Source organism: Lonchura striata, chromosome 1A (genome assembly GCF_050655825.1).
Source record: "Lonchura striata isolate lonStrDom1 chromosome 1A, ASM5065582v1, whole genome shotgun sequence".
NCBI lineage: Eukaryota > Metazoa > Chordata > Aves > Passeriformes > Estrildidae > Lonchura > Lonchura striata.
In genome coordinates this window covers 18,585,753-18,605,555 of record NC_140741.1, presented here as the reverse complement: position 1 = coordinate 18,605,555, position 19,803 = coordinate 18,585,753, and the positions used below count along the sequence as shown (strand labels likewise).

At 40.2% G+C, this 19,803-nt stretch overlaps 1 protein-coding gene across 3 annotated transcripts in view; it reads left to right on the top strand.

Moving 5' to 3' along the window:
- Positions 1 to 239: 239 nt before the first annotated feature.
- KDM7A (lysine demethylase 7A) overlaps positions 240 to 19,803 on the top strand; it is a 64,126-nt gene continuing 44,562 nt past the window's right edge. Inside the window, exon 1 of one of the 3 annotated variants that reach the window (XM_077783340.2) lies at positions 240 to 433. In XM_077783340.2, the coding sequence (XP_077639466.1) occupies positions 318 to 433 (116 nt within the window). In that variant the 5' untranslated portion in view covers positions 240 to 317. The remainder of the gene's footprint in view (positions 434 to 19,803) is intronic. The other 2 variants (XM_077783339.2, XM_085569457.1) reach the window with 2 other exon arrangements.

Genomic DNA, 19,803 nt, shown 5'->3' with positions numbered 1-19,803 from the left:
GGGCGGGCGGGGCGGTGCTTCCCCCCCCGCCCCCCCTCCCCTCGCCGTCCCCGTCCTCCTCCTCCCGCCTCCACGGGGGCCGGGTGACGCACGTGCGCGCGCCCCCGCGCGCTGTTGTCCGCTCGCTCCCGTGCCGCCCGGCCCGAGCGCGTGCCAGCCGGCGGCGGGGGGCGCGCGCGGCGTGCGGGGCCGGCACGCGCGCTGTTGTTATTGGCGGCGCCGCCGCGGCCGCGGCGGAGGGAGCGGGGCGGGGGGAACGGGACGGGACGGGGAGGAGCGGAGCCGGGCGGGCGGCTCAGTCAGGGAGTTCTTTAAAGATGGCCGGAGCGACGGCCGCCGCTGCGACCCCCGTGTACTGCGTGTGCCGCGAACCCTACGACGTGAGCCGCTTCATGATCGAGTGCGACATCTGCAAGGACTGGTTCCACGGCAGGTAAGGCGCCGCGAGCCGCGCCGGCGCCGGGCGGCGTGGCGGGGCAGCCGCCGGGCGGCACCGGGCACAGGCGGTGGCAGTCGCCTTCCCCGCTCCCGCCGGGGGGGACAATAGCTGCGCGGCGGCGGCACGGGGGGAACGGCGGGCGCTCGCCCGGTCCGGCTCCCCCCGCGGCGGGGACGGAGCCGGCGGCCGTCCCCGGGCACATGGGTCCGCGGCTGCGAGGGGGCGGACGGGCCGGGCCAGGCGGCGGGGGGCCGGTTACGAAAGAGCAACAGATGCGGGGCTGGCGGGGCTGGGGCCACCCCGAAGTTGTGCCGACTCCGCAGAGGCGTCGCATGTCCTCCCGCACCCCCGGGGGGGGGTCTCTCCCGGGACAGGGCGGTCTCCCGGCGGAGAAGTGTGGACACCGGGGCTGTCCCCGGCCGGGTGCGAGCTCCGGGCTGCCCCCGCGATTTGTTCGGGGGGCGGCCGAGGAGGAGAAAGAGGGTCGCCCCGCGCCTCGCCGCTTTGACGTTTCTAGCCCGGTCCCGAGCGGCCGCCGCGCGTGTGTTTTGCGAGCCGAGCGTGCGAATAATAAAAGGCACGTCGGCCGCCGCTGCGAGCGGGAGGAAGCGGCGGCGGAGGGGATTCACGGGCAGTTAAACAAAGGAGCAAGTTGGGGGCCCGCGGCGGCGGCGGCGGCGGCTCGGCCGGGCCGGGGCTGCGGGGCCGCTCGGTGCCGCCCCCGCCGTGCGGGGAGCGCCGGGGAGCGCGCGGCGCCCGTGATTGACAGCCCGGCGTTTAAATACCCCGAGCGGCAACAACAACAGCGCCGGCGGCCCGCGCCGCGCCCCCTGCCGGCCAGGGCCCGCACCGCCGCCCCCCGACCCTGCCCCTGGGCCCGGCGCCCGCGGCGCGGCAGCGGGGGCCGTGCGCAGGGTCGCGGTTGCTTGGGTTTGTTTTCCCTTTATTTATTTTCCCGTTTCTTGCCCTCAAACGGCAAGAGACAAACGCCCACCAAAAGTAGGTTACGTGTTTAGGTGTTACTTAACTGTAATTGTTACACACGGGTGTTTTGTTGCCACGTTTTAGGACCAAAGGAAGGCTCGCAGCGTTTCGGATGTTTACTTGGTTGATTTGTTCTTTGTACGTGGGCTTCTCCCGGCTCGAACTGCAGTGTAATAGAAATTGTGAAAGGGGCTTTGTAAACCGTAAAAACTGGCAAACGAGGCTTGTTGTACCTTAAAAACAACCTCTCATTAATATTTTTGACTAGACTGCTACTACTCTTGCCAGTACTGTTGTTTAGAGCGAGACGCACAACAGCTCTTTTGGGTTACAGCAGCTTAATAGAAGTTTGTCAGAACTCGGTTGCTCCCTGCAATGAAGGTGCAGATATTGGCTGAAGTATTTGTGCGGTTACAGGTCCTTTCTCTTCCAAGTCTTCTTCTGCATTTGTCTGGTTGCTCTTTCAGAATGTCCTGGCAAATGCGCAGGTTCCATGCAGGCTTAACTTAAATGCCATCCTTATGCGTCAGTATTGCTGGGGTATGGGTGAGCTAAATTTCTGAAATTGTTATGAGGAGGAAAGCATTGCCTGATCCAAAAGTGGGACAGACCACTTGGTAACTTTCTTGGATCTTGAGGTGCAAAAAGCTCCACACAAGTTCCTGTGATTGATCTCTGTCGTGTGGTGGGCAGAAAAAGCCTGCTAGCACTGAACTGCCTTGATAGTCTGAAACCCTAAGAGTGGAAAATAAGCAAGCAGGCCAGCAAGAGCTGGCAACAGCCATGCTGCTTTGGGATTTAGTTGTGTGCTCACCCGGTCTCATGACTAAGGGGCAGGTTTTTGGGAGATGCGTTGCCCCCTGCCAGCTGTGGTCTGCTCTGGGAGTGCCTTTCCCCTTGCTTTAAGAGTGTCTGAAGACTGTTACATAGCTTGTGAAAGAAAACACACACTCTCAAATCTTTAAATTTCTGGTGAACTTATTAGTTTAATGTTATCTTGATTTTTTTTTTTCCTTTTTTTTTTCCCCTGGCCTGTGGAATGAGACTGGTGTGTGTTCTGTCTTAAGAAACATATAAACCCAGGCTGTGGTGTGCTAGCATGATACCTAGCACATATTATTGGGTTAGGGACTCTTTGCTGCCTTCCTGTATATAGTCAAGAGAGTACCTGAACAGTACAGTGGAGGATGTACAAAGTCTGCTCTGGCACATTGTTACTTAGTCCCTTTAAATTTTTATGTGATTTTTTTTTTTTCTGTGTGCTCTTCTCGCACTCTGTCTTCAAATGATTTGTACTTTGGTTTGGTCTTATCAATGTATTGCTGTTATGAAATATGCATTTTATTGCTTTTGGCAAATATTTGTGTTAAAGCAAATGTTTTGTCATGCCTGGCAAGGCTGTGAACCTGCTTTGTTGGTTTCAGTTACTCTCTGAGTGGGCCTAACATCGAGCCACAGTCTGGAGTAATTACCCCTTGTGAACAAAAGAGCATAACGTGGGTGCCTGAGCGCTGTTTGAGGATTCATCGCCTTCCTGAATGGCTTGCAAGTGTGCAGAGACTACAGAGCTTTAGATGTGATAGACTTTCAAAGCTTTCAGACGAACAAATCCATTTATATTTTAGACAATTTTTGTGTTTTCCCCATCATTTTATCTGCTTTAAATGAAAATGTCACATTAAGCTGATTCCCTCTTTCTGACTTGCCTAGAACATACTCCAGCCAGAAAGAAGCATGCGGAGTCCTTTATGCTGCTCTGTGTGTTCAACTTTCTCTCGGATCTGTTCCGTTGCTCTTGAAACCTCTTTAATTTCTTGGTTTTATCTTCAAATTCTATGTATCATTCTAGGATACTTCTTGCGCTGTCTCTGCCTTCCTTCGTTTTTTGATGCTTTGCCTCAGTTATTGGGTTAACAACATGCTGTCATCTTGTTTGTGTTTTTTTTTTGCTGTGATATGTGTGCCTAAGTTACATATCTTTTTAAAACTGATCTTGCAGTCAGCTCTGTTCTTGAAACATGTTTGTGAAGTTTGCAGAAATCCTATTGAACTTCTTGTCCTTTTTTTCTGTCCATGATACATGTACTCAACTAGATTTATATGTGTTGCATAGATGTGACTTATTCCTGTAGACTAGATCTCAGGTCAGAAAAAACTGAAGTTTAAGCATATAATTCAGTTTTTGTCTGCACCGTGGAATGTTGTCTGTGATATTTCAGAAGTAAAGTACTGTAGAATTGGCCTTTTGAGGAGGTTAGCTTTGTAAAGCTGCACTGGGACTGTACTAGTTTGAAGGAGTGTGGAGAAGTAAGTCAGGTAAAATGAGAATTAAAAATGCAGGTGCCCCTATGAAGTCTTGTGTGTTGCACTTTTCTGGGGATGTTTTGTTTCTCAGCAAATATACAGTGAACTTCTAACATATCTCAGTGATGAATAGGTTAAGAAATTGTCAAATGTGTGCATGTCAGTTACAGATCTCTGTCTTTTGAAATGCCTACAACTTTTCTAATGTATTTTTAAATAACAAAAAGGTGTTTGCTTTTTTTTTTTTTAATTAAACAAAGGAAATGTTTTACTCTTCAAAGTTAGAGCAATGGGGTATAAGAAAGGGAAAGCATCCTTTTTTTATTGTTGTTGAAAATTAGCAGTTTACCTGAAAATTTCATAATGGTGTCAACTTTGGTGTCTTTCCCTCAAGGAGAAAATTTTTTATGTTTACAGAAATAAATATTTAATTTGAGCAGCTTAGAGGGCAATTGGGGAAGTACGGCACTAATCTGTATGTAGTGTACATATGTACATGCTTCTATTGCAAAGCAAAGTCAAATTGATTACATTTATATGGAATTGTTTCTAAATTGATAGCTTTTGCTCTCAGGATTAATTTTGTATAGTCTTGAAAGAATTAACTTCGCCCTTTCCTACAGCAGTTCATTGGTGGTATTTTGCCATTAGGTATTTGATGTTTTTTACATCTTTGTCATTATTAGAAAACATTTAATAACATAATTTGAAAAGAAAGGTGATTCGTGTACCGTTTGAAGATGATAATTTAAACTACAGATGCCTTGAGGCCTTTTTTCCTCACATGGAGGAAGAATTTGGTGCTAAAGTCACATCTGAGCGAAGTTCATGTAGAACATATTTTTTCTGGTATCGTATGTATTTGAACGTGTCTTTGTTTGGTCTCTGAAGAAACACAGAACTTCTCATCCACACCTTAATATGATCTCGATGTAAAATCAAGGTTTCCCTCTTGCAGCTGTTAGGTTCTGTGGCACAGGTCTGTCTGAACGCACTGATTTATGCTCTGAAGGCAGGCTTTCTCCTTGAGAAAAGAAGGAAATGCATGTGCTATAGTGACTACTTTTCCTGAATTGGTTCTTTGTTTGGGAGCTTTATACTTGAGGTTCTGCACGATGGGCTTTGCCAGCTCTTTGCTGCTGAAAGAAGCTGTCCCGCTCCTGGCTGCGTGCTACTATAATTCCTCTTTTGCTGCTTCAGTGCTTGCCTGATTGGTAAATCAGCTCTGCTCAGAAAACTGACAGAACCCATTCTTTTGCTGGGTTAGCTTTTTGTTGGGTTACTGAGTTGAGTGGGCTCATCAAAGGCTATGATGAGTCCCAGAGTGTTGCAAAACACTTGAAGTAATGTGTTATTGGAGATGATACTGGTGGGAAAAGAGTTGCTTATTTTTTTACCTCACTGCCCACTTTGGGATTGATAGCTCACCCAGCTTTGCAGAGTCTTGTTTTTGTGTCTCAGTCACCATGTGTGATTCACCATGTGTGCCCGGGTCCAGTTGCTCATCCAGTGGGGTCCAAGGGAATGAAGACATTTCCAGTGGAGCTGCAGGAGCACAACCCCAGAACATCATCTATTTTCAGGGGTAGGCGAAGCTCTCGTGTCTGTCATGGAGTTGAGGACAAGACATGATGATGGTCATGTCAGGGAATATAGAGGCTGCAAAGAGACTGCTTACAAATGTTTTCTGGTGCAGACCTTCTCTTTAGAGGAAATTAAGGCCTTGTAGTTAGAAACATTCAGGGACCTCAACTGAATCAACAAGTCCTTGTCCGGTCAACAGAGCTTTGGTCAGGCCCCAGAGAACTTTCAGGCTGACTTTCTGGCTCTTGTGATGTATAAGCTTTAAATCTCTCATGTGGCAATTTGGTGGATCTTAGAGAAGTGTTTTAGACCACAAGGGAAAGCTAATGTGCTTAATCTTACTTTTCCTTGGCTTAGCCATCTTTCCTCAGAACTAAGTTGGAAGTCTCAATTTCAGTCCAATGAGCCGTGTACCCTCAGCCAAAGAATTAAGTAACTTGAAGTGACTTCAAGCTCTTCTAACAATACAAAAGCTGAAACAGTTTTGGTTAAACTGAAAAGAAACTTGTTATAATGAGGATGCTAGACAAGCACTTGTGAAACTGGATGTCTGTTTCCAATCCTTTTATATTCTTCATTTGGACAAACCATTTTTTTCCTCTTGGTTCCCATCTGTGAAGTGGGAAGACTTATTAATATATATTAAAGTTAGATGTGTTCTACCATAATAAGCACTGAAGAGTTGCAAGTATTCAAATTGCTTCAATTTTTGAAACTGTGTAATAACATGTAGAACTGTGTGCAAGTTTTTCTCTTTAGGGCTTTCTTGAAGAACTGGCTTTATTGAAAGTAGACGTACTTTGAAAGTTAACACTTCTTTCCTTGAGATCTGTAGTTTTGTAATTTTTTTTTCATTTGTTCTGGAATAAAACATAGTAGATGGTTTAGCTTATGCCTTCTGATAAAGTAACTAGGATAAGAAAAAAACATATTGTCCAATAAAGATCTGTAAGAGAACTGAATGGTAGACAATTCAGCTTTTTAAGTTAGAGTACAACAAGATTCTGGTGAGTTTCTAAACAGTTATTTAGCGGTAATAGTTCTAATTTCTAAAGCACAAATTAATTATTACCTTTTCAGTGTTAGTTAAAAGATAGAGGTTCAGATTTAGTTATTTAAACACTACCTCTAAATTTCTATGATATTATAGTTCATCTGTGTTTTTGGTATAATTGTTTTGTTTTGGTCTTGACTGTGCAAATGAAGGCGCTGTAAGTATATGTGTAATTTAACAGTGAATTTTTTATTAGCTAGTTAAATTATGATGACTTTATTTTCCAAAATGTTATTTATTGATGCTTATGAAGCACTTCAGTATCTTCCTTTCCCTTTATGTTTAATACATAAATGATTTGAGGAATTTAGATGTTTTCAGAAGGCTCAGTTTTGTGACTTCCCTGTCTAAAAACTAGAGAGGTGACAGGAGTCTGGCTGGCAAACTGCTGCTTCGTACACCTAATTTCTCTGTATAACTACTAGGTGCTACAGTGCAGAACATGAAATATATTCTTTTTATTTCAAACTTATCTTGATCTGTTAATAATGATGAGTTCTCTTAGAGCAGCACATTTGCAGTAAAATGGCTTAAGCGTTACAGTGGAGTATCCCTCTGTTAACTGCCAGTGGGCAAAATCACATTAATTGTTTTCATTCTTCATTTGTGGTTTCTAGCATTTTTTATTTTTTTTTGTGGATAGTTTTCATATTCATTAGCAGATTTTTTTTTATGATCAGTGCAGTTTCTGTGCAGTTTCTGTGCAGTTTCTGCATCTTGTGAAAGATCATGCAATAATAGTGTCTCCATTCCATTCACGTGACAGCTTGCACAAGCTGAAGATGAACTAATACTCTTCATGTAACTGTTTGTACTTTCCCTGTGTCACTGTAAAATAAAATACCATTATCTCAAAACAATGTCAGTAATCAGTAAAGATTTCCATAGGTGAAGTGCGCATACTTAAAACCATGAACATGCTCAAATTTTACCTTTGTCTCATTGCTCAAGTATGAAAAATCATTTAGCAGTATTGCTGTATTATCAACATACGAGAGGTATTTTAGTGAAATATATAGCTTTTAAAAAGGTAAGCTATTTTTCATTTTGTCAGTCTTTTCTAATGTATTATAACATTAGGTCATGAATACACAGCTAACAATCTATGGAGTATGAATCGTCTTGAGATGTCTGCTGTGTGGTGGTAATATGGATTTATGTGGCTGGTAGCCCTCCTCAGGTCAATTTTGCTTTTGAATGGAATGAATATTTAATACTGTTTTCTCCATTACTTCAGCATTAACTAAAGTAGACTTCAAAACTGGTATTTCTTTTGGAAAATACTGAGTTCATTGTTGCAGGCAGGCATGCATAAATGCTGATGTTTGCCACAAAAGCAAGAAAGCTTGTTTTAAGTCCTCCAACATTATTCTGTTTTAAAAGCCAATTGGAGTAAGTGTGATTGTTCTAGATTTTTAATGTATTGCGGCCTGAAGTCTATTTATTTTCATCTGAAACTGTCAGCTGACATTGTAGCTAGGTTGGGAAATTAATTTTGTAAATTTAATTGTGTTTGTTCCATTTACATGAATACTTTATTCACTTAAAGGCTCTTGAAGCACTCTTCACGAAAATGAGTGCAAGGAAAGGTGACTCTCTGAGAAATGGATTCTTTGATATTGAAGATATGTGATCGCTCTGTTCTGTCAATCTTGCCACTTATCAGGCAGTATTTTCTAAAGAGAGTGACATTTTTCTTTTGGAATATTGATGTTTGCCAATAAACGAAGTCCAGATCAGATAAATGAAGACCAGTCAAATAAACTGCTAAGCCTTATTACCCAGCAGTACTTGTAAAACCTCTGGTTGTTTTGCTCAACATACTGATTTTTATTTTTGTTTCAATACAGGAGTATTTGGATCTTTTCACTAAAGGATTACATCATGCTGTTGACTTGCCAAACTTGGTGTTAAGAGCAAGCAGAACAAGAGAAATGAGGTGTTGCAAGTCAAGGCAGGGCTTTTGGAGTACTGCTGGGCACATCTCTAGGTGCAGAGAGCTGCACGGAGCAGCCTAGGGACAGTACCGAAAGCAAGGTAGCTGTGCTAGCGGGGCACTGTGCTCAGGGAAGTATTTACAGTCTGCCCCCTCAGCTAGTGTTAACCCTGATTTCATGGGAGTGTGCTGTGTTGGCATATCACAGCCTCAAGCCTGCTCTGTCCTAGGTATTGCTCTGTGCTTGTATTTCTTATCTAACAGAGGACCAAAATCATGCCAGGAAAACTGGCGTGCACATGTAGTCTCTTAAATTTCAAGCTACGTTCTGACCACAGTATTTGCCTAGAGGACACATCAGCGTGAGGCAAAGGTGAGCAGCAACTTGCTGCCTCTGATGCTGTGCTCTCCTGTGTGAACAGCTAGGACATCTCGGGGCATCCCTTCGCATCTCCTGACACTGCAGTAAAATGTGCCTCCCTGATGGAATGAGTATCACAGAAGTAGTTCAGAATGCTGTTCTTATTCTTGCTGAGAACGAGTGGGACAGCTGTAGTATTGAGTGATTGGCCTGATGTCCTTGCTGAGAAGTGCTTATTTAGTATTTTAGAACTGAGTGAAAGCAGATGCCTTGGCTGTACCTTACACTTTCAGCATGGTCAGCTGCCTTGTGCTTGAAGCATCATGAAACTGAAGGATTTAGGTATTAACTAGGGTTACGAGTGGATCATTTGAGTAGATCAGAAATTGCTGAAGCAAAGGTGCAGCTCTGAAGACCTGCTGCAAATGTTACCTCCTGACTTTTATATTTTACCAGTGACGGCAGATTCTAATTTCCCTTCAGTTTTTGGAATTGATGACTCAACTAGCATCACCACTGAGAATATACTGAGCATTCTATTTCCTGGTCCTTATTTGGCTGTGGAAATAAAGTTATTGTCTAATGAAAAGAACACAAACCCTCACTTTAGAGAAGAATAAACCTTTCTACTCCTGATTGGTTCTGATACTGAATAGATCTAACCCTGTAAGAAGGAACAAAATCTTTTACATTAGTGAAAGGAAAATATCACTGGTACCAGTGTTCAGCCTCTCTGTGTCAGGTGCTGTTACTTGCTTCCTATGAAGATGCCTTGGATGGATATAAGTGGTCATTTCCTGCAGGTAGTTCCTTACATTAGGGAAGAGATCTGACATTTCTCTACAATCATGTTTGCTTATTGCACATCAGTGTTGTTGTGCCTTTTTTAGTCCCTCCAGCATATGGATGTCAGTGCTTGCGTCTAGTTGGCTGGATCTTTGTTTTTCATAGGGTTGCTCTGTGTCCAATTCTCCTTTTTTTCTTTGATGTCTGAAACAGTGATGCTATGTGGGGACTGGGACAAGGAAATGAGCCAATATCATGAACAAGTGGTAAAACATGGGGGGAAAAAAAAAGCTGTGGCCTTTCATTATGACCAGTGAAATGATGCTGAGCAGACATCTTGTTTGTCTGGACTAAACTCACATGAAACAGGCAGGAGTACATTTATACCGTGTGATTAAGAGTGAGCTGCAGTGCATTCCTTAATGCTTTTGAAACACCTGTGCTGAGAAGGCGAGTGAATGCGTCCCTGCAGTGTGTGATGGCAGTTCTCAATGCATGGTACACAGAAAATTCCCAGGGTGTTGTTAGTGGACCACAGAGCAGTAAAGTCTCTATTTGCAGTTTTCCAGTCCATTCCAGGGCAACAGTAGTAAACTCTGATATGATTTTCATGGCATGTTATTAAATACTTTGAATATTCTATTTTTTGGGGGTGGTGTATTTTTTTCCTTTTTATTTTCTTCTCATACCTCTAATAGGGAATTTGGAGATAGAAGTAGCAGATAAATGTTTTATATAAATGTGTTGCTTAACCTAGTAAAATAAAATTCTGTTTCTTAAGCCAACCTGAAGAAGCTGGACAAGCATCTTTCTAGTGTGAACATATGCATTGCCCTGAGACCATGAGAAATCCATCAGCTTTCTATGAAGCTTGTGCACCACAATATTTTGGAACAAGTTTTTGTTAGGAAATGTGCTCTATCCCTTAATATGCTTGCCATGTGTTTAGAAGAAAAACTGTAAATCTCTGAATTATCATTGTTAGAAACATACTGACTGTGCCAAGAGGATGGAAGTAAAGTAGATAATTCTGTTTCAAAACTGTATCAGACACAAAATAATTGAATGGAACTTATGGTTTTCAGGTGTCTGAAAAATTGGAACTGAGATCAGAAGATTTTTCGGTTCACATGGAGTATCTACAAAGGGAGTAAGCAGCCTTGTAGAGAGGAGTCTTGTAGGTGAAAAGCTGGATGGAGAGAGATCAGGAGAGTAAAGACAATGTGAAGGAAACTTTTCAAAACGGAATACCTGGAGAATATTGACTTGTACTGCAAGAGTTTGAAGTTCTAAATGTGAACATTAATTTATGACTGACAAAAGCCTCTGTGCTAAAATGTTTGCTGCAGTGACCAGTCACTCTGAAGTGATGTGTTCTAAAGCAGCCAGTGGGTTTGGTGAAACTATCTGATACAAATGCATGGTTGAGTTTTTGATTGGATGGAAACTACTTTATGGTGTGCAGAACATAAGGAGTGATGATCAACATTAATTCAAATTTAAAATGTAACTTTCAGTGTCTGTCTCTGAATGGAATCTAGCCTGAATAGGCTGCACCAAGTCCGGTTTTAATTACTGCATTTTCTGAAGATAAATACATAGTTTGAGGTTGTCTTATGTAACTCTATGTCTTCAATTGCTAAAGAAGAAAAGATGTCTTTGTAAAAAAAGCTGACTCTGGGTGTATTTAAATTGAGGTACTACAAATTACATTGTAAGGTTGTGGAAATTTTTTTTTTTTTTTTTTACTATTTTTAGTTTCAGTTAGTTTCATAGCCAGTGCTATGTAATATAAACAAACTGATAAATAAACTTTTTTCTTCTGTAATTGTAAGAAAATAGCTTAATAGTTCACATTCAGGGATATGTCAAACTCATTAAAGAGATCATTGACCTCTAAATCTTTATCTAGGAAACACTTCTGTCAAGTATTTACTACTTTTTGCTAATTATCGGAGAAGAACCTCTTTGGCACTTTCAGATTATGTTAGTGGAGGTTGTAAAGAAAAGCAAAACATCATTATCACTTTGAAGCCAGAAAAGCAACACCTGTTAAGTGTTACTTATACTCCAAAAAGCCTGGCAGGCATGTGGCATGTCTTTGGCAAATTTCAAGTCCCTTCCAGTTTCTGAAATATTTGGAGAAATGGACATTTCTGCCTTTTTTAAAAGGAAAACGGGTGCATTCGTAGTCCAAAAGATAGACTACTGTATTTCTGTAGGAAGCGCTATTAAATCTGAAGACTTAAAAAAAGCATTAGTATGTCTTAAGACTTGGAAAATGTTGTGCTGCAAATCATGCTCTCTTTATCTCTTTATTCACTAATGTCAGGAACAGGGACCAGAACTTAAGATATTCTTGTCAGTGTCTGTGGGTTTTAACCAGACCCTTGTGCTTGGGTCATGTTACATTCTGTTCAGGGCCCATAATTCTTGGATACTTTTCTGTAGAGTAAGAGGTCCTAAGTGGGGGAGATAAAGAGTATCTTTACATAAAAAGTGAGCTGGAGGTGAACATTCCCCTGAGATTTGTGGGCTTGAACTCTAATAACCTGAATAAACACATCTTGGTTGGAAAACCAAAGGAACTTCTCCCTTCATAACACTTTGGCAGTTTGGCTTAGACACCAGGGAGCATGGCACATGCTGGGTGGGAGCACAGGGTGAACACAACAGGGGTGGCTTCTGGAATTTTTGGGTGAAGTGGTGAGGTGCTAGCCGAGTATAGGTACTTCTGAGGTTAGCTTTCTTCTGAGTTTAAGTAGGCTTTAGGGATCAGCATCTTTAACTGGATATTGACCTAATGTCCATAAATAGATGAATGATTTCTTCATTCTTGCAATGAATGTTCTTGCAATTTCATTTTTTTTTTCCCTGCTGTTTAGATGGATTTCATATGCTTTCATCTGTGGCCATTCGCATTTGTCCTGTCTGTTACCTTTCCCCTTCCATCAGGGCAATTTTCACACATTGATGTTTACACATATTGGTAAGGTCAGAAATTTTCTCCTAAAGAATTAATTATGTGTTTTTCACAATAAGTGAACCATAATGTCTCCCATAATTTTTACAGAATGGTAAATCAGTATGCATCTCCAGGGGACCTTTTGCAGTTGGCCTTCTGCTTCATATTTTCCCCCGTGCATTTCTTTGAACATTCTTGTTGGAGCCATGGGAATTTTGCCCACTATAAAGAAAAGGTATTTTAAGGTATAGATATATGCATGCTACACATGCACTAATATATGGATAAAATCATCATCTTTTTTCCCATATAAAAGCACTGAAGCTGAGTAGCACAGACTGTGAAGTCAAAGTTACCTCTAAAAGCGTGTGTCAAGTTTAGATTAAAACATGTGGATTTGTGCTTTTGCAAACACTTCAGATTACTCTAAATAGCATATGATAGAGCAAAAATGGTTTTTGTAAGCTGGATCTTAACTCATAAGAATTTTAGATTAAAATCAGTATGTCCAATTATATCCAGAATAAAAATAATGGATGCAGATAGAATTCAGTGCTGATGTAACTCAACCCCCAAACTCTTTTTAGCTTTGTTCTTTACTATTTGAAGTTTCCACATGGTCTGGAAATTACTGTGCTTCATTAATTCCATCTGAAGAGGATTGAACAGTTATATTTCTGTAGCTAGAATAATGTGTAAAAGTAACTTCTTGATATGTTATGGACTGCATGGGTGCGGTTTTGACCAGCATGCCCCTCTGGACCTCTGTAAGCAGCTGAGAATCCAATAAAGTTCTCTAAATTATAGGCATTATCTAGTTGATTGAAGGAGTTTTTTCTACTTACTGCTCTGCCAGCCAGCCAATGTAACATCTGATATTTAGACTCATTATCTGTGTATCTGAAACAGTTTGCTTGTATCATAGCTTAAATAGAAGTTAATGTAATCAGATACTCCATCTGCTTTTGAAACGAGCATGGTGAGCTTGAGATGAGCCAGTTTGCTCTCAGATTTCTTCAGAAATGAAGCATCTGTCTCTACTTGCAATTGATTGCAAATCTGTTTGCCTTATACAAGTAAGGTATTTCAAAGCCATAGGAACCATCATGCAATTTTTTGTGTTGTGATTAGAAGATGCAGAAATTATTCAGCTTAATAAAAAGCTTGCTAAAAAGTTTCTAGCAATGTCTGAAAAAATACTGCAGGCTGGAGGAAGAATTACTCAGTTGAGAGGATGAGTTGAAAAATGTCCTTGATTTTTTTCATTTTTATTTTTCTTAAATGAGAAGTATTTAAGGAGTTGAATTTTGAAGGCAAAAGAAACTTTATTTCAGGTACAGCTGTAGTCTCTCAATGCTGCTGTGAGTGTTAAGTTACTTAGTAGAGGGCTCCAGGAGGTCTCTAAAACCAATCTGGGTAAGAAAATTTTATCCCATTTAGGTGGTAAAGAGTTTTTGGTGTCAGGAGCCAATTTAAACATGTGTAAAGCAGGCTGAAGCCAAGTTTGCTGTTTCTGCAGTCTGTAAAGGAGGCAAACAGACACACGGTAACTCAAGAATAAGGGATTTGCAGCAATGGAAGGTCGTGCTAATACTGGTTACTGGTGCTAGAATGTGGGAGACAGAAGAATGTACCTCCTGATGTTGTTAGCAAAATGTTCTATTTTCAAATAATTCCTGACATAATTTTTCAATTGAAGTGGCGCAATTTAAAAACAATCATTAGTGTCCTAATCAATCCCCTTAGGCCAGGAAATCATTGTGGGTTTGTTGTTCACCTCCAAGTCTTTTTTTATCACTTGAGATACTTAGAGAACAAGACAGATCTGATGGTGTCTACTGCCAGTGTTACTCAGATGTCGTAAGCTTTGCAGACTGTGTATTGCATAAAATAACAGTGCTGATAGTACTTGTCAGGCTTCACAATCTTTTTAAACAGCTCATCTTTATTAGGCAACATGATCTTTCTAAACAACTCATCTTTATTAGACAACCAGAATAACCAGCTTGTACTCTTTCTGTAGGAGTCTGCAGTCCGTGCACTTTGTAGATGAGGAACAGTCAACACTTTCTAGCTGTTGAAAAGGAGATGGAGCTGCTCAAGACATACCAAAAAATTCCCAAGTGTATTAAAAAATGCTTAGAGTGTAGATTGCCTGAAAGAGGTGGTTGAACTAATATTAGCGACACTTGTTACATAAAAATGATACAATAAATGGGTTTTTTGTGAGACTTTGATGTAGGTAATTATGGAATTTAGAAACTGCTGAGAGTATGCAAGTCAATGAGTATGCAAGAACCATTAGTGAGATTTTGTTTTGATCAGTCTCTAAAAAACACAGGTATCTTCCCACTTCAGAGTGGTCCTTGTGTCTCTCAAACTAGAAGGTAGGAATTTAGCAGAAGGTTTGTCCTTTTGATCCTCTCCTGCTTTACAGAAAACCGTGTTTGATGTGGTTTCGAAATGTAGCTTCCAAACTGTTTGGATTACTTGTTCTGTAGTTCCTGTTATACTTCAGTGCATTGCTGGAAAAAGTGTTTTGTAGGCAAATAATTTATTGGTAGTGGCATAATGTCCTATACCTGCTGGGTACTTGCCTTAGCTACACCTGTAGCTGGAGCTACAGATAATTGGTCTTAAGGAACAGATTAGACACTTCATCAGAGAAGGAATGGGATGCCTAAAAGAAGCCAGACTAAGACCATCTTAATGCTGTGCTAAGAAAACCTTGGTTCACATATGACATCTACTGCCAGTGCATGTGTCTCTTGGACTCAGTCATGCCTCTCTTGATGTTGTGCAAGGGTGTATGAGTTAAAGTTGAGGAGGTTTTTCAGGTGTAGGCAGGGATGTTCCCTGCAAGCTTATTGGTAAGCTATTGGCAATGTATCTGTTAGGCCACAGTAGTTTTGAGTCTTAGTGAATAATGGAGTCCCAACAGTAGGCCTGGCCAGGTCTAGCGACTTCCACTGCTGGGAGGAGCAGTCCTACTTCCCATATCCTTCTCTCTGGGCTACATAGTCCTCTTCCCTCTCTCATGGATTGCCTGTGACTTGATAAACAGGCAAAAGACTGGCTAGGTTAATTTCTGTCAGATTAGTGAACAAAACCAGGTTGCCTTGTAACCAGGCAAGTGTCAGGGCCATTGCAGGGAAGGGGAATTGGAGTGCTTTCTTGGAAGGGAGTGGGTAACCTGCCTGTTCCACCAGCTGCAAGCCATTGAATTAGTGCAAACTGTGTCATGTAATTGCTTCCAAAGATTTGTTTGTCATTTTGGATTGAGCCTCGGTTTCTCTTCATGGGGTGTGTTTCTATAATTCTGTTAATTTCTGTCTTTTTTTCTTTTCCTTCCAATGCCCTCTCTCTTTGAAATAAGTAACTAATATCTCTTCTGTGCATAAAAGGCCCTTGCTCTAAATGATAGGAAAGTACACTGGAAGTGGAACTAAAATTCCTGTTTATTAAGTCAAAAGACTTGGTTGGGGGGCTAGTAGATCTTAAAACCTTATAGTATGCAGTATTTAATTGAGATGGCTAGTGAGAATTGACAGGAGTCTGTGCGCAAGTTGGAGCTGAAGAAGATTAGGACAAAAAACTAAGAATCTAAAAGTTGAGGCAGGCAAACAAGTGTAGACTGTATATCATTGAATTGTTAAGGTCAGAAAAGAATTCCTAAGATCATTTGAGTCTAACCATTAAATTCCCACTGTCATGTGTCCCACTCATCCATGTCCTCAAGCGCCACAGCCACATGTTTTTTGAACACTAAGAGATGGTGATTCCGTAATATGTGTGTGTATATATATATACACACATACATAATTAGGGACATGTAATAAGCACCTTTAATTTGTTTCTGAATAAGTGAACATTTAATTAACTTGTATATTGATTTCCCTTTTCCACCTTTTTGTTATCTCTGTAGAGCATAGGATATTTCTTCCTTGTTTTTACTGGGGAAATAATGGTAGCAGTTTTGGGTAGTAGTTTGTTCTTTGGTAAAATACAGCCACATAGAGGTGCTCAGTTAAAATGTCTCTTTTAAGATGGATATGGAGGCTGTTTTAAGTGGTTGAATATTTGCACTGTGGTTGGTTTTTTGTTGTCTTGAATTCAGACAAGAGTGTTAGTTCTACCTTTAAACCCTTTGATTTGAAGGTATTATTTTAAAGTACCTAATTTTTGCTTATTGCAAGTACAGGATTTTTTTCTTAAATAAGCACAGTTAGAATAATCTTGTCTGGGAATTGAAATAAGGCCAATAACCTAAATAAGATGTAGTTATGTGTCAGGGCAGTTTACTAGATTCTGTAGGAGGTTAACTGTTGACATGGAGACTCAAGGAGGAGATAAAAATACATCATTGAAGAACCTCCTTAATCACCTAGAAAACTGTTGTCATTAGTGGATACAGAAGCAGTTATTCTTTCTTTTTGTTTCTCCCTGTCAATGCCCTCTTTCTCTAAACCAAATAACTAATACGCGTTTTCTTCTGTGTGTTTAGGGCCCATAGTATCTAATACTGCTGTTACAGACTGCATTATAACTAAAACTGAAATTCATGCTGGCTGTGGTCAGATAAATTTGGACTCCAGTGTTCCTAGAATTAATTAAAATCCAATGTTAATACTTTTTCCTGCATCAGTTGTGGGAAGGACAGGATAGTTCTCATTTATTTCAACAGGCTTCAAGCAGCTGCAACTTCAGTAAAACACAGTGCCTGAAGTCAGATTGGACTATTGTTCCTTCTTCTCTTTGGTGTGTCAGTCTGGCCATGCTGGGAAAATGACAGGAGAAAGAGGAGTCTGACTGCTGTAGAGAATCTTTCTGAATTCCTGAGAAGTGTGCTTTGCTTCATGTGTGTAGGGTTACACAGATTACTGGTTTTAAAGTGCTAAAAAGAATTTCTTCATGTCAGATCAATGTCTATTTTTTCTTATTTTCAGACGATTTGCTGGTATCATCTTTGTTTCTCTCTATAGTTCCACACTGAAATAAGGCCTTCAGTTATCACAGCTGCTTTTAAAATACCTCTTTTTTTCCTCTGCTCTCTGACAAGTCATTGAGTTTTGAGGTGTGATGTAGTTTTCTGAAATGTTATTTCTTTGATTGTCTTGAGGCAGCTTATTTTGGCAAAATCTAAACTAGAAGATTCAGGTTATTTCAGACCTTCATTTCTGCAAAACAATGTTTTTAAAAGGACCTGAACAGAATTAATTGTAAATACTGTTTTAAAGCAGCTTGATGCAATCAGTCTGGTTTGGAAGAGTAAGTAGAAATCTCATTTGGCATAGGAAGGATGAAGAATTTGCTATATGCTTAGTAGATTATACTAAACAGAAGGAGTTCATCAAAAGTACTTCAGTGATGTTAACTTGGCTCTATCAGGAAATTGTCATTAGGAAAAGAAACTTCTCATAAAGCTGCTACACTTAATATATGATGGTGACTGCCATTATGGATAACCTGGACTCTGTGTCTCTGTGTGTCTGTGTCTCTTGGGGTTGTACATTGTAGTGAAAAGTTGTTTGACCTCAGTGTATATTTTTGCACATAAAACTGTTTGGATTTTCTGAGCATGTAATTCTTTGACTTCAGTTTGAATAGTCATTTGACTTCATTTTGCTTAAATTCCTAATTGTTACATCAAAAGCTTGTGTGGAAAATCACCTTTCCACACAATCTTTTTACCAATGATTAGAAATGAGAACATGTTGATTATGCCAAATATTCAGTTGTCAAAGTATTTCCTAAAAGTAATGACTCTCTCTTACCTTCATCCTAGCAATTCCAATAAATTGAACTTAATGTACTTAAAAAACAGATCTTGGGAAAAAAAAAATGTCTTGAGTTTCAAAACCATACCAGTTTGTTTTCAGACTGGATTGGAATTGTGAAATGGAAGAGTCAGTTTAAAAATAATATATGTCATTGTTTTGTCCCTGAGATTTGAGGTAACATGATGGTTATATAGACTGTGTGGCTACTCTCTCAATGCAGGTAAAAGGTTTGCTGTATTTATAACTGAATCTATTTCATTATGTAACTTGATAGCTTTGTTCCATTGACCATAATTTTCCTATTAGGTTTCTACATTTTAGACTCTATTCTTTAGAATGGTGCTTTTGTTGACAAACTGTCATATACTGATTTTATTTATTTTAACCTCTGTGCTTTGAGGGACTAAAAAGCACTGTTACTTGAGAGAGAAATTATGTATACTGATTTTCTTTCTCAAGGGAAAAAAAAGTCCAAGAGTATTGCCATTATAAGTATTTTCTGAAAGGACAACACTAGCATCACTATCAAACTGTAAGTTCAATTTCAGAAGGTTGAACTTTTGGAAGGTCCTTTGGAAATCAAAATAGATCATATACCTGTCTGCATGTTTGTGTTACTGTAATACCTCATTTCAGAGAAATATTACATAATTTAAAAGCAGTAGGGTTGAATTACATTAGGGAAGTCTAAACCTATGTAATGAACATTAACATTTTTAACGTGCAGTTTGATGGTTAATGATAAGTAGACCAAGGCCTCTTAGGACTTTGGAAGTATCAGAACAAATGTGTCTGAGCAATCAAAGGTCAGAGTTTTTTGTATATTATGGCATGCAGCATTATTGTTCTTGGGATTCTTATCTGTTCTGAAGGATGATGCAGTATTTAATAAGTTAGTATATTTTTAGGTAATTTGAAAATTGGCCTTACATGTCATTTTTCTGTCCTTCAGAACTTGGTGGAATGTATGTGAGTGAATGTGTTCAAAAACTAAGTAAGCTGTTGGGTCAACATGCATATATTCTATACATATCTTAAAAACATAAAACATTGTAGGTTTTTTTGTTGCTTGGTTGTTTTTTTTCCTTGTTTTTCTTTGGTTTTTGGGTTGGTTTTTTTTTTTTTTTTAGAATATTGGTAACTTTGAGAGAAGGGAAAGTTTGCTACAGCTAGAAAAATAAAACCGCTATTTTAAAATAATTTTAAAGTGCAATTATGCATGTCCTTTGGATTGTGTTTATATCAGTTGATCCCTTTTAAAAGGTATTTTGTTTTGCAAAGTGAATATGACAAAAGCAAAACCTGAAATATTTTTATGCTCAGTATTTTTTTTAATTTAAGACAGTAATTCAGTATCTAGTGTAAAGAAGTTTGTCACTTTTCAAAAATTATTTCATTTCTGAAGTAAATCCTTGTAAGTTTATTGTGATTCCAAAACTGTAACCACGCTTATCATGGTGAGATAGAGATAGTGGAAAGAAACACCAGCTTTTTAATGGTGCTTTGTGGTTTCTTTTGGTCTGTTTTGTTTCCCATGGTGAAACTGCATTCATTTTGAGGAGTGGGGCTGGAGGAGAAATCTGTCTAGCTTAAACTCCAGGTTTTAAAAG